General features: G+C 36.2%; 2 protein-coding genes across 3 annotated transcripts in view; one reads left to right on the top strand and one right to left on the bottom strand.

Moving 5' to 3' along the window:
* The window catches only part of LOC139093699 (neural cell adhesion molecule 2-like), a 79081-nt gene that overhangs the window by 62309 nt on the left and 4058 nt on the right, over window positions 1-12714 (bottom strand). The window lies entirely within an intron of this gene.
* On the top strand, window positions 3474-11260 carry LOC139093757 (P30 adhesin-like). Its single transcript, XM_070644587.1, has 3 exons — window positions 3474-3495; window positions 8208-8600; window positions 11223-11260. The coding sequence occupies exons 1-3, from the start codon at window positions 3474-3476 to the stop codon at window positions 11258-11260; spliced, it is 453 nt and encodes a 150-aa protein (XP_070500688.1).

The following is a 12714-nucleotide window of genomic DNA, read 5'->3' as shown; positions in this document are numbered from 1 at the left end:
AAAATCTTCAAATGACTTCCTTTTTTATTCCAACATGACCATGACAACAACAGTAACATCCCCTAGCCGTATCCCCTTGAAGTAGTTTCAATTTTCCTCTTCTTTTTTTAAAAAGCAGTTCTTTTATGTCAGTCACATTAAATTTTCGTCTCCCTCAAGCTTAGGCCTGCAGAAAATTTCTCATTTTTATATCCACTTCTTGTTCCTGACAATAATAAAGTCATGGTTCGTCTTCATCTTTTTTTTTTTGTCAATGTCGTTACCGTCTAGTAAAATGACCATGAATAATTGAAATTACTGTGAAAAGAGACAGAAACTGTGTTTTGGTAAGGAAGAAGACTTGAGGAGCTATTGACTTGCTTTTGGGGTCGTGTACAAGTTATGGAACTTATAATGAGATTTGTTGGCAATTCCTCTGGTAGAAAGAAGACTTGAGCAGCTATTGACTTGCTTTGGGGTCGTTCAGTAGTTAAATAACATATAATGAGACATGTTGGTCTTTCCTCAGGTAGAAAGAAGACTTGAGCTGCTATTGACTTGCTTTGGGGTCGGTCACATGTAATGAGACTTGTTGGTCTTTCCTCTGGTAGAAAGAAGACTTGAGCAGCTATTGACTTGCTTTGGGGTCGTTCACATATTATGTAGCATATATTGAGTCTTGATGCCCATTCTCTCATTTATATTAGTCCAATTCTTCACATAAATTGTTTGCGGATTAACAAAATGTCCTCACCTACCCCTCTGCCTTCTAAGGGGGGCCTTAAGGGGAGTGCCTTCTTAAGAGCGTTACGAAATAACTGGACGGTCCCCTTTTCAGTTCTTCTTGAATTGAATTTTCACAAAGATTATTTTAAAACGAGCGGAAATGAGGAATAAAAGAGAGAAAAATGAATCCCTTCTTTTACTGTGCTTTAGCATCCCAAAGGTCATTTCATTTTCATACATTTCCGTTCATCATAATTCTCGTCATTCATGAGTGAGAAAAGGATTTTTCTTCTCCTTCTCGTCCATTTCCCTTCTTCCTTCTTCTAATGTTTGTGTTTGTTTGTGCACCCAAAAAAGAGATTTTTTTACTCTTGTTTGCCTCTTTCACTCTTTTATGTTTACAATTCACTTTGTGCGGCTGATGGCTTGGAAAAAAGGGACAAATGTCGAGTGTCGAATAATATTATACATTTTATTATACGTTGATGATATCGTCATAAATGCCGAATATACACAAAGATTTTTTTTTTTAAAGAGAAAAATTGGGGTTCAGTCTGATAAAAAAATAATATTATTTTTGAGCTATCAAATCGTAATGATATGGTCTCTCTTTTTTTGTGTCTGTCAGGAGATTTTAAGGAAAAAGGCTTTTTTGATGGGCTTAAATTTGAGAATTTTTTAAGGCTGATTGTGTGCTTTAAAATTGAGATTGTGTTTCATTTGTTACTTTATGGGTCTGTGGTTCTAATCCAAATTATTTATCATTTAAATTGTAAGAGAACTCGAGGAACCCAAAGATTTCCTGGATTAAATGTTTAGAAAAAGATGATAAAGTCCTTAACATTCCGGAATGACGGATATTCTCGAACGATACAGCCGAATTTTCTCGAACGATATTTTAGGTATGCTTTCGAGAATGAGCCCAGGATCACCTCTCTGTCAAGGAAGTAAGTAAGCAATTAGAATTTTCATCCAATTGCTTAAAAATACAATGTGGACAGTCACTGCCATAATATGAAGTTATGATCAAAGCTCTGTCTCGGTGGCATCTTGTCGCAGTTGCATGCATTCTGAATACTTTCGTAGCTGTATTTCGATTAAAAATGTCTCAAACTTCTCAAAAGGTCGATAATCTGTACCTGCTGATTCTCAGGCTATCTATCTCAGACCATCCCTTTTGAGATCTTGGAAATTATAATAGTACAACATGGTCTTGGTATACATCAGTAAATAGAATCTACCTAGACTGCAAATATAAACCATCGACCAGGACAAAATGTTCGTTAGGCACCGCTAAGGTCGCTTTTATACAGTGACAGAGCGATGCCTGAAGTTTTAAAACCCGGGATTAAAATGTACTGAATTTCGAATTGATCCCAGGATTAAATAAAACTCAATATCGCAGTATTAAAGGTTGAATGTGAGTTCACCCTGAAAGCTCTGTAACGGCTGATTTTCAACCATTTTTACAGCCTTAAATTCATTTCATCGGATTATGTCGCACGAAAAGCTGTCGCCACATGTGCTGCACATTTGCTTATGACGCTCAGTTCACTCACATATTCAATTTCACTTGCTACTTGCTTGCTCCCTAATATGCAAATAACCCCAACTCAAAACTCTTCCAACGTAAAGAAATGAAAGTCATTTTTCATCATCCCTAATAATTTATAATCCAAATTTTCATCTAAAACTAAACATCCCCAAAAACATATTCATATAAAACACTCAAGTACACTTGTCATCATCATCATCATAATCATTGAGTCATCATCATCATAGAATATTATGTACAATACTTCGAGAGCATGTATATGCTTTATATTATTTTTTTCTTTTTTTCTCTTAAACATATGAGTGCGCGTTTTTCTGCCTCTTCACTTTTTCATTGTTGCATGAATGTACGATAATACATCAAGTGGATTTCTTGTACAATATGAATACTTCAGCAAGCACAAAACGCTCGATTTGTCGACAAAAATGTACTTAATTTAATTTTCATGTCGCTAGATTATATTCCTTTATTTCTGTATGGAAAAAATGCTCACTTTATGTCATTGCTGTTTTTATCGTGATTATTGTAGTGAAATAAGACATAAGTGACATGACCCTTGAGATTATTTGTTTGAAATAACAATTTCTATTAGGGCTAGTTAAAGCTATGCACTGATCTTTAAGTCATGTATGCCTTTTGTTACTTGATACAACTTCTAGTATGATTTTTGACAGTACTAGAATTATAGATTAGTATTGACAACTAGGCTCTGATGGTAAGACACTGATGCTAAGGAACCAATGCTAAGGAACCGGTGCTAGGACACCGATGCTAAGGAACCGGTGAAGGGACCGATGCTAAGGAACCTGTGAAGGTACCGATGCTAAGACAACGATACCAAGGTACCGGTGCTAAGACACCGATACTAGGGCATCGATACTAGGGCACCTTTGTTAAGTTACCGATACTAGGGCACCGATGCTAAGTTACCGATACTTAGGCACTAATACTGAGCCACCGTTTCGTCGTCGCATTGATTGGCAACATATGAATATATATTTCGGTCAGGATCATAGCCGGAAATTTTAAAGGAAAATTGTATACTAAGTTTGAAAAAAAGCTAGGATGCTCGAGCTTCCTAAAGCGACCCCCCATTCTGGCTAAGTCTCTGTTTAAGTTAGAAATCATTTCATTGTCAGGGTTAAGACTCCTGGCTTTCAACCTAACATGGTTCTGATTTACTACTTCTCTAGCAACCCTCCTAAGTTACAAAATGACTTTATTCCGACCAGCAGGTACGTATTGTAGGGGATATTTAGGATCAAGCCACCCTGTCGCTTGCTACGCTACTGTTGAGCAGCACATTGGGTTCAACCACATTTTTATGAGTCTTAGCCAGCTATTATAGTGTCATCAGAGCAACATCCGGTCTTACGGTTGAATCAGGCAGTAAAAGATGCCCTAGCAAACACCCTGTCTTGTTCAGCTATTGAATTTGATTCTATTTGAATAACTGTGCTGACATACAAGACTTAACAAAATATTTACAACCATTGACCCACATTCCAAATCAGAAAAAATTCAATCATCCACAAACATCCACGCTGAATCAACAAATACACAAAAATAAAGTCAGAAAAAACCTTAAAAAACACACCCAAGGGAAATGTTTCAAGCTAACCGAATACAATTGATTTCATTGTAACTAAATTTAGTAAAGTAAGAATAAGATTACAAATGAGCGAATTGAAGTGCTCCATCATAATCTCGGCATCTTGTTGTTTCCTTCTGGTAATCATACATGATCGATTTGTGTCTTTTTCAATCTTTTTATTTTTCCATCTTCTTCTTCCTTCTTTTTTTTTGGTCGTCACATACAACTTTCCAATCTCTTTCTTATTTTTTTTGGAACAATATGGATAAACGAGAAAGATTTTGTTTATTGAAGGCACATCGTCATCGTCATAGATATAAAAAGACTCAGAGAGAGGCAAAAGAAGCAAAAAGGAAAGAGGATGAAGGAAAAGAAGGAAAAATACAAACTGTTTATTTAATGAAATCTGCCTCGTAATTGAATCGTTCGTTTTCGAATACGAATAAAAAAAATTGGAATCGATAGGAAGGTTCTGTTTGAGATTGAGCATATGGGCGCATTTTAGACTCTGTCAACAGATGAATAGGATATATGCTGAATTTTCAAATAGAATTTTCTTTTTTAGTGGACTAAAGTTTGGATTTTGGGATTGGGAATGAATTTTTAATGATTAGATTGGGTTGTAGAGCATTTGAGTTGTGTTTAGAGGTGCAGTCAGGACAGCGAGACCAAGAATGTTCAATTTATCTTCCAACTAGGCTCAAACTCGAGTGAACACATTTCAATCTTACTAATTACATATGTACTTCTAGAGACGACCAATGACATCTTTTTCAAGCAGCATAAAGCTCAGTTGCCATTTGAAAGCTACGCAATACAGCTAGGTTCAAACCGCATAGCATGATCGGCACGTAAGTGAGGACATTGATTGCTTAGGTATCATGCAACTTTTATGCTACACCATCTAAGGCCATAGTAGATATGTGCAGCTAGCGCAAGTAAATTAAAAGCACTGTAAGTTGAAAGTCTATTTGGACCTAGGCATTGACACTCAATATTATTTCATCCAATCCAAAGACAAACTTTCATCCAGAACAATTGAATCTTTCATCCGAATGAAATTCAGTGTCAATGTCTTGATTTGGACTCCATATGGACTCCTTCTCTTACTAATTAGTGTCACTCAGGTTAACGTCCTTAGTCATTAGTCATTAGTCGTCCTTAGAACTCGCAAAACCAAAATCCTCTCTTTAAAACTCCAAAAAACTTCACCAAGAAACATTGATTAATCTATTCCAAAAAGTGACAAATAAAATCTAGATTCACAGCCATAAAATGATCAAAAGCTCATTTATAATCCAAACTTCAAAAAGTTGTATTTAAAAAGGAAACACAAAATTACAGCACAAAAACAACATTCTGATGACTCAAGAAATATTGTATTAAGGCTATGCTGGTATGTAGCACACAGGCAAACAGGGGTGTATCAAGGAGGGCATTTTGGGGGGTAAATTCAAATTCTTCGTGTTTATTTGTGCCAAATTCTTCAATTTTATAAGAGCAAGGAGCTTCAGGGGCTTAGCCCAGTGGTGGGCAACCTGTGTGCTGCGGCACATTAGTAGATCACTCTGGGGAAGTGGTCTGTTGGAGTAAAACTCATAAAAAATTTAAGAATTTTGTCCAAAAATTGGGGCAAGATTCCTGATCCTCCTAAATACTCCCCTGAGCCCCCTCAACAATCTTCCAGCTACGCCTCTAGTAGCATTTTCACAGTGTACAGTTTTCAGTTTCAACGGAAAGAAAAAAGTTAAATTCAATTTTACAGCAATTTTTCTTCTTCATCTCCGCCCTCCTTTCATTCTCCATTTTCCGTCTTCGTCTTGTTCCTTTTTCTTTGTTTCATTCTGTCTTGCTTAAAAATTGATATTGTGTACAATAATTGAAATTAAGGTTCTTTTCTATTCCATACATATTTTTTCCAAAGTTTGAATTTTGCAACAAAAAAAATGTTTGTGGAGATAAGAAAAGCAATTGAATACATATGCTGATAGCTCAGATCGTCTCCCTTTTTTTGGTTGTGTCTGTATCACAATAAATATATCAATTTGCTACAGTTTTCAACTCAAGATGAAATTCATCGATGCATATAGTATCAAATGTAATTCCGAATTAGTTTATGGGACACTTCTAGATTGGGAGTGATTGGAATTGATGCGCATTTTAGTTGGATGGGTATTTGTTGGAATGAGATTGGTGGAATGCAGTGGTGAACGACCTATTTTGCGCAAAACCTTGCAAAACCTTGCTAAGAACCTTAAAACACAAATAATTTGCCAACTCATTCAATCAAACAACTCGAGAAAAAATGTATGAAAAAATAAGAGATTAATTTGTTCCAAGAAGTGCCTTTTTTTATGAAAATAAACATATCAAAATATCAATCAGAAATCACTGAGACAAAACACAAACACATGTTGTGTGTTATACTTACTCACGTTAAAATAAGCTTGAAGAAAGGCACAGAAAAGAACAAAAATATTCAAACGTGATTTCATTCTTGAAAATTGAGTGAATTTATTTTGCCATTCGTTAAATAAAAATTGTTTGTGTTGTTGAATTGCATGAATATATGGTGAGTGAGTGAGTGAGGATGATACACATGGAGGTAATGTATGCATCAAAAATTCACAATTATTTGTCATCATCGCTTATTTTTTTGTGTGCGTGCTTTTAGCATAATTTGTGGGTATGTTTGTGGTTTTGGATTAAGCATTTTAAGTAGGCAGTTGGATTAGTCTTGTATGTGGATTAATAATTTGGCAATAAGAATTGATAGTAGGATGGCATATTGGGAAGATAATAAAATTGGCGATTTGCTGTTAATAATTGACGGCAGGTAAGTGCCTTGATGGTCGAATAGGGAAGATGCATGGCTCAAATTCGGTATGACAACTCGGTATGACAACAAGTCGTCGGTTCAGATCCTCATTTCATTCATTCCCAAATCTGTTCTTTTTCAGAGATTTAGTAAACTTCAACTGCTTTATGGACGCAATGAAGTCTTAATAATGAGCTCCTTGGAATGGGTAAATTAAGGACATTTGGCTCAGATTCTGTGTGACAACTTGAAGATCATCGGTTCGAATCTGTCATTTTCACAAAGCTGTCCTTTTTCGGAAGTGAAACAACTTTGACTGCATTATGGACGAGATGAAGCCTAATTAAGAGCTTTTTGGGCATTGTTAGCCTTGGAAAGAAGCTGTTGATCTCGAGATAGTGTTGCATTTGCAATCAGGAATTGGCAAATGGTAGCCAGTGATAGAGCTGGTTTTAGGCGACATGTAAGGGAACTTATGGATCACAATTGACCTGTTCGACCAGCGAAGTAAGTAAGTAATTGTTCGAATCCTCAGAATAGATGAATATTGTCAAAACTGAGTGTAGCAGCATACTAGTTTGTACAGCCAATGGAATATGTAAGAATGGTCAATGTTAGATTAAGGAAGGGTCAATTAAGTTCCTCTTTCCAAATACCAAGAGCATCATTTTTATGAAATTCCCAATCCCTTCCATCACTCTGATCGAATTGCTCTCCATATTTCTCCCAAATCCACCATACCCAACCCTACTGATTTACCAATTTCATTTGACAAAAATATTTTTCACATCCACTTCTTCCTCCGTATGTTGTTGATGGAGTTTTATTTTTTTTGAAAGAAGAATTCTGTTTTATTGTTATTCCTATCATCATACAGATGTCAGAGAAATTTTCTTATCTCCTACTCATTCACTTTTCCTCATGCTTTATGTTGTTTAAATAAACGAAACTTTCTATGACATTTGCGTCACTGCGTATATACTTTTTTTATGAAATTTGATATGATAATATGACTTATTGCTTATTACCTGACTGTACTCGATTTCAAAAATATTATATGACTTTTTGTGTGTGTGTGTGAGTTTGAATAAAGAAGAATATGCTTTAAATTGTCTCCTAATGATGTGAATTGATTTTGATGGAAGTAAAATATTCTTTTATGGTTTCTTCTTGAATTACTTTTGGAAAAATGGAAAAAATTGATTTTTCTGGAGATGCTTTTTGTATGTTTTTGAGAAATGTTGAATAAATATCAAATGATAATTGGATGAATTTGATTAAAATTTATTGAATTTTTCATACAATAGAAGGCTGATGATATTAGCTGGATTGAGTTTATGTCTCGAACAGAACAATTTAAGGGAGCTGCTACATCACAGCATTGATAGTAAGATGTAAGTGTACCCTGACTGGTTTGTGAAGGCTTATTTAGACTCGGGTGCGATAAGCAAACTGGATGATATAGCAAATGAGTCAAAATCAGCCGTAATAAAGCCGTCAGGGCATCATTTCATCTTGCCATCAATGTTTCAAAGGTCGTGGCTTACTAAGTGTGCCAAGCCTACAAGGAGAGTCAAGCTTACCAGATGAACTAGGCTCACCAGATGAGCCAAGCTTACCAGATGAGCCAAGCTTACCAGATGAGCCAAGCTTATCAGATGAGCCAGGCTTACCAGATGAGCCAGGCTTACCAAATGAGCCAGGCTTATCAGATGAGCCAGGCTTACCAGATGAGCCAGGCTTACTAAATGAGCCAGGCTTATCAGATGAGCTAGACTTACCAGATGAGCCAGGCTTACTAGGTGAGCCAGGCTTACCAAATGAGCCAGGCTTATCAGATGAACCAGGCTTACCAGATGAGCCAGGCTTACTAAATGAGCCAGGCTTATCAGATGAGCTAGACTTACCAGATGAGCCAGGCTTACTAGGTGTGCCTAACCTACTAGGTGTGTCAGACATACTAAATGTTCAGTTCCATATAAAAAAGCTCCAAACTTCTACCCCATGTCAATTTCCCCAAGCATAATAACAACAAGAAATTCTCAAAATATCCTTATAAATGAGCCAAACTTCCTCACATTTTCCAACAAACAATCAGCATAAAAGCAGACTGTTAACATCAAATGAGAGCAATAATTCAGACTTTTCAATTAAATTGTTCCACATCCACGTAAAACTCATAATGAATGAGTTTCAAAAATAGTCTACAATTATACAGAAAATATTTTATGAAAATGCTCTTGAAAAAGGAAATGCGAGAAAATGTTCAATTAAGAGTTAAAAATATCCACTCGAAGCCTTCATAATTGAACGGAAAAATATCTCGATAAATTTTATTCACAAATATGATTGGAAAATTTCTCAAGAATTCATTGAATAACTTCCATTCTTGAGATTTTATAGAGAAATTGCATTGAAAAACTTTATGAATCGGAAAAATTTTATTTTCATCCTTTTGTTTGCATCATCCAAAACATTCTGTTGCATTTTGAACAAATTTATCCAACTTTGTCATGGGGGTTGGTCGAAAGTGACGTCAAACTTATAGGGAAGTAAGTGATTTAGACTAATTGTTCAGTATGCTCTTAATCAGTGGGTAGGCACGCTGGGTACAGAGGTTTCGGTTGTAGCTTGCTACCAAAATTCACCATTGCCAAAAAAACAGTTTGTCCACACTGCTCTAAACATTGCAGTTTCCCAAAAATCCACAACCATCTAGATCTGAGTTTTTGATTCCCGGGAAATCCCGAAAATTTCACTTCCGATCCCGATTCCGAAAATTTATCCAAACCGGGATTTCAAAGATCTGAGATTGGCACTTGCTCAAACTGATCCAAGTACAGTTCCAGCACAAATCTAGATGTTTATTTGGTTTCGAACAGCATTTCAGGGCACATTCATGTCTTGTCATCAACCCAGTGACGAAACTACACTTTAGTCAAGATTTAGTTCAGAAAAAGGGGTTCTTGGGGTTGGCCCTAATCCTATTTGGAAGTAAATCCTCAATTGAGCATTCAAACTGAATTTTAATGAAACAATGATACCCAACCCTCCCTTTTGTCTACTCCTTAACCCTAGTGACTACATTTGACTGCTTTGGGGTTTGAAACTACTGGCGTATAGCTTATAGCAGTATTGTCCAACCTGTGTGTCACGTCACGCCAGTATGCCACCGGAATTGTTTGGAAATGTAATTAAACCACATGTCATGTGCTGTTTCGATCGAAGCTTTCCACTAAGTTGTACCGTGGTACAAAATTGTTTGGACAACAATGTCCTAGAGGAGCAGACAGACTATAGTACACACTAAGCTCTCAATCCTTAATTGACATCATTTATCAATTGACATCATTTACAAAATTTCCAGCCAACAATAGCATAATTGTAGAATATATTGTGAAGTACATCCTCTTATCTCCATTTTGTAGGTACAGAGAGAGAAAAAAATTAAACTTTTATTTTTGAGTCAGTCGGAAAGTAACTGAAGTAGAAGAACAACAACATTTTTATGAGTATACTCGAAAATGAAGTAAAAAATCATGATGCTCTTCAGCTCTTTTGTGATGCCGGTAAAATATCTGCTCTGCAAAACGAATGTATATGTCTACAAAACTCTCGTAAATAATCATTAATCAAGTGCTCATCTTCATTCAACGCTTGCTTTCTGCTTTCTTGCTGCAGTTTTCTTCTTCTGTTCCACATTTTTATCATAGAATGAAATAAATTTTTTTTATGATGCGTTTCACTATGCGACAAAAGGAAATATAGTTCCCCTAAATATCATGATGACAAATTTGCTTGTTGATAAATGGATGGAGGTTCCTTAGGAGAATTTTGGGGATTTTATAGCTAGATTTTGATGAATTTTTGAAGAACTAAGTGACGGTGACAGTGACTATGACTATGACTATGACTATGACTATGACTATGACTATGACTATGACTATGACTATGACTATGACTATGACTATGACACTGTGACTGTGACACTGTGACTGTGACACTGTGATTGTGACACTGTGACTGTGACTCTGACTCTGACTGACTCTGACTCTGACTCTGACTCTAACTCTGACTCTGACTCTGACTCTGACTCTGACTGTGACTGTGACTGTGACTGTGACTGTGACTGTGACTGTGACTCTGACTCTGACTCTGACTCTGACTCTGACTCTGACTCTGACTCTGACTCTGACTCTGACTCTGACTCTGACTCTGACTCTGACTCTGACTCTGACTCTAACTTGGTATTCTGAGTACTGGATTTTTGGTTTAATAAGCGACTTGTGCTACTCTGGTTCTTCATGGAAGGAAGATGTTGACAGAGTCAATTAGAAATTGGAAGTGGACAGCCAGCGAAAGAGCCAGTTTTAAACGCCAACATAGCAACGCCATGGATAATCTGCACGACCAGCGAAGTAACTAAGCAAAGTAATCCTTGAAACTCAATTACTAATTTAAATAATAATCAATTATTAACATCCATGCCTGCATCAAATTTTCAAAATATTTCTCAAAAATTCTCTGACAAAACTTTTCCATGAGAACAGCACCAGAAGGAGCAAAAACAACAATACAAACAAAATAAGAAGTATTGCACTAAATTATTTATGCTACATTGCTAAACGTGAATATGTGTAGCCCCTCCGACAAAAAAAGGACTTTTCTTCCATTTCATCTGTTGAAGTTATCATTATTACTTTATGGATGTTATATTCATACACATTTTTTCCATTTATTAGAGAGCATGATTTAAACATAACGCATGTTTTTTTGGAGGTTCATGAAGATATTATCAGGCTTCTTCTTTTTTATGGGTCGTAAAATATATGTTTGCAGTTCCGAGCAGCAAGTAGCCATTAAGGCAAACTCATGTATTGTCGACAAAACCATGACGTAGCAGCTAAGGGTTCCCGATGCTGAAACTGAGACTTATGATTCCCGGGTAGTGTCTGTTTCGGTCTCGAGAATTAGTTGAGTCCGAGACTTCATGAATCCTTAGTTCCAGCATCATTTTGACCATCTTGTACTACTCGGACTTGCTCTTTTGTATAAGAAATTTCAGTCCACAAAACTTTCTATTCATCTCATATTTTCTGATGTTTTTTAAAGTCATCTTTATACTTAATGAGATCCACCAACACAATTTCTCAATTCCATTCAAACCAAAATTCTAATAAAGTTTCCAGCCATCATCAAAATTATGATTAATTGACCATGATTTTCCATTTAAATTGTTTGTTAATACAATAATTATATTAATGGATTCACACGTAGATGTTTGATCGACGCCTACGTGTGGTGACAGACAGAAACATTTTTGATTATCATTTCAGCTTTGGGAATTGAATTGAAAATGCTCAGGAGGCATAAACATGGAAGCTAGTTTGTTATCTAATTATCACACCATTTTTGAGATCATTATTAGGGATCTGATGTGGACTGAGAGACTAATAATAGAATGAAGGTCAGTGGTGGACAAGACTTGTGCTAAGGCACACTAATGAGTCACCAAAAGTGTTTGATAAGCCTTGATCGAAGCCGCACATAACTTAAGTTTCATATTTGCTTACTTATTGGAGCCATAGTACGACTTGGAGTCTATGTTGCTGAAAAATGCTTTCCATCTGACTCAAGTGCTGGTTGTATCACAAAGCTTGTACAAATTCTCAGTTTTGACATCTAACTGGCATTCCTTCATTACCTTGCTACGACATGTTGCTCTTTGAGCACCAAAACGGCTTTTTTCTTGCTTTTTTCCTTGTTGATTCCAACCAAGAGCAAGATTGTCTATCTCTCCCAGCTACAACCCTATTTGCGTGCGGTTCATGGCATTTCCAATAAAAAATTAGGCAGCACACAGATTGTCCCCCACTGCCTTATACTGCATTCATGGAATTACCTCAAAAGAGAAGACTTGCCCATTCAAATTCATTAAGAAAGCACTTGCTTATAACAAGAATACATCCAACTAAGAATCTAATCCAAAATTCCAAGAATCACCTCCAAATATACCCAAAATCAAAAGAAAACTAGAACATC

This window comes from Chironomus tepperi, unplaced genomic scaffold (genome assembly GCF_022539635.2).
Source record: "Chironomus tepperi strain 1889 unplaced genomic scaffold, CSIRO-AGI_Ctep_v1 contig_337, whole genome shotgun sequence".
Taxonomy (NCBI): domain Eukaryota; kingdom Metazoa; phylum Arthropoda; class Insecta; order Diptera; family Chironomidae; genus Chironomus; species Chironomus tepperi.
The sequence above is the reverse complement of the archived record's forward strand: the minus strand, read 5'-3'. Positions and strand labels throughout refer to the sequence as shown.

Excerpts from the sequence above, each read along its gene's own strand:
- LOC139093757 (XM_070644587.1), top strand. The coding sequence starts at position 3,474 with ATGACTTTATTCCGACCAGCAG. Across the intron at positions 3,496-8,207 it reads GACTTTATTCCGACCAGCAG|GTCGTGGCTTACTAAGTGTG; the intron begins GTACGTATTGTA and ends AATGTTTCAAAG. Across the intron at positions 8,601-11,222 it reads AGATGAGCCAGGCTTACTAG|CACCAGAAGGAGCAAAAACA; the intron begins GTGTGCCTAACC and ends CCATGAGAACAG.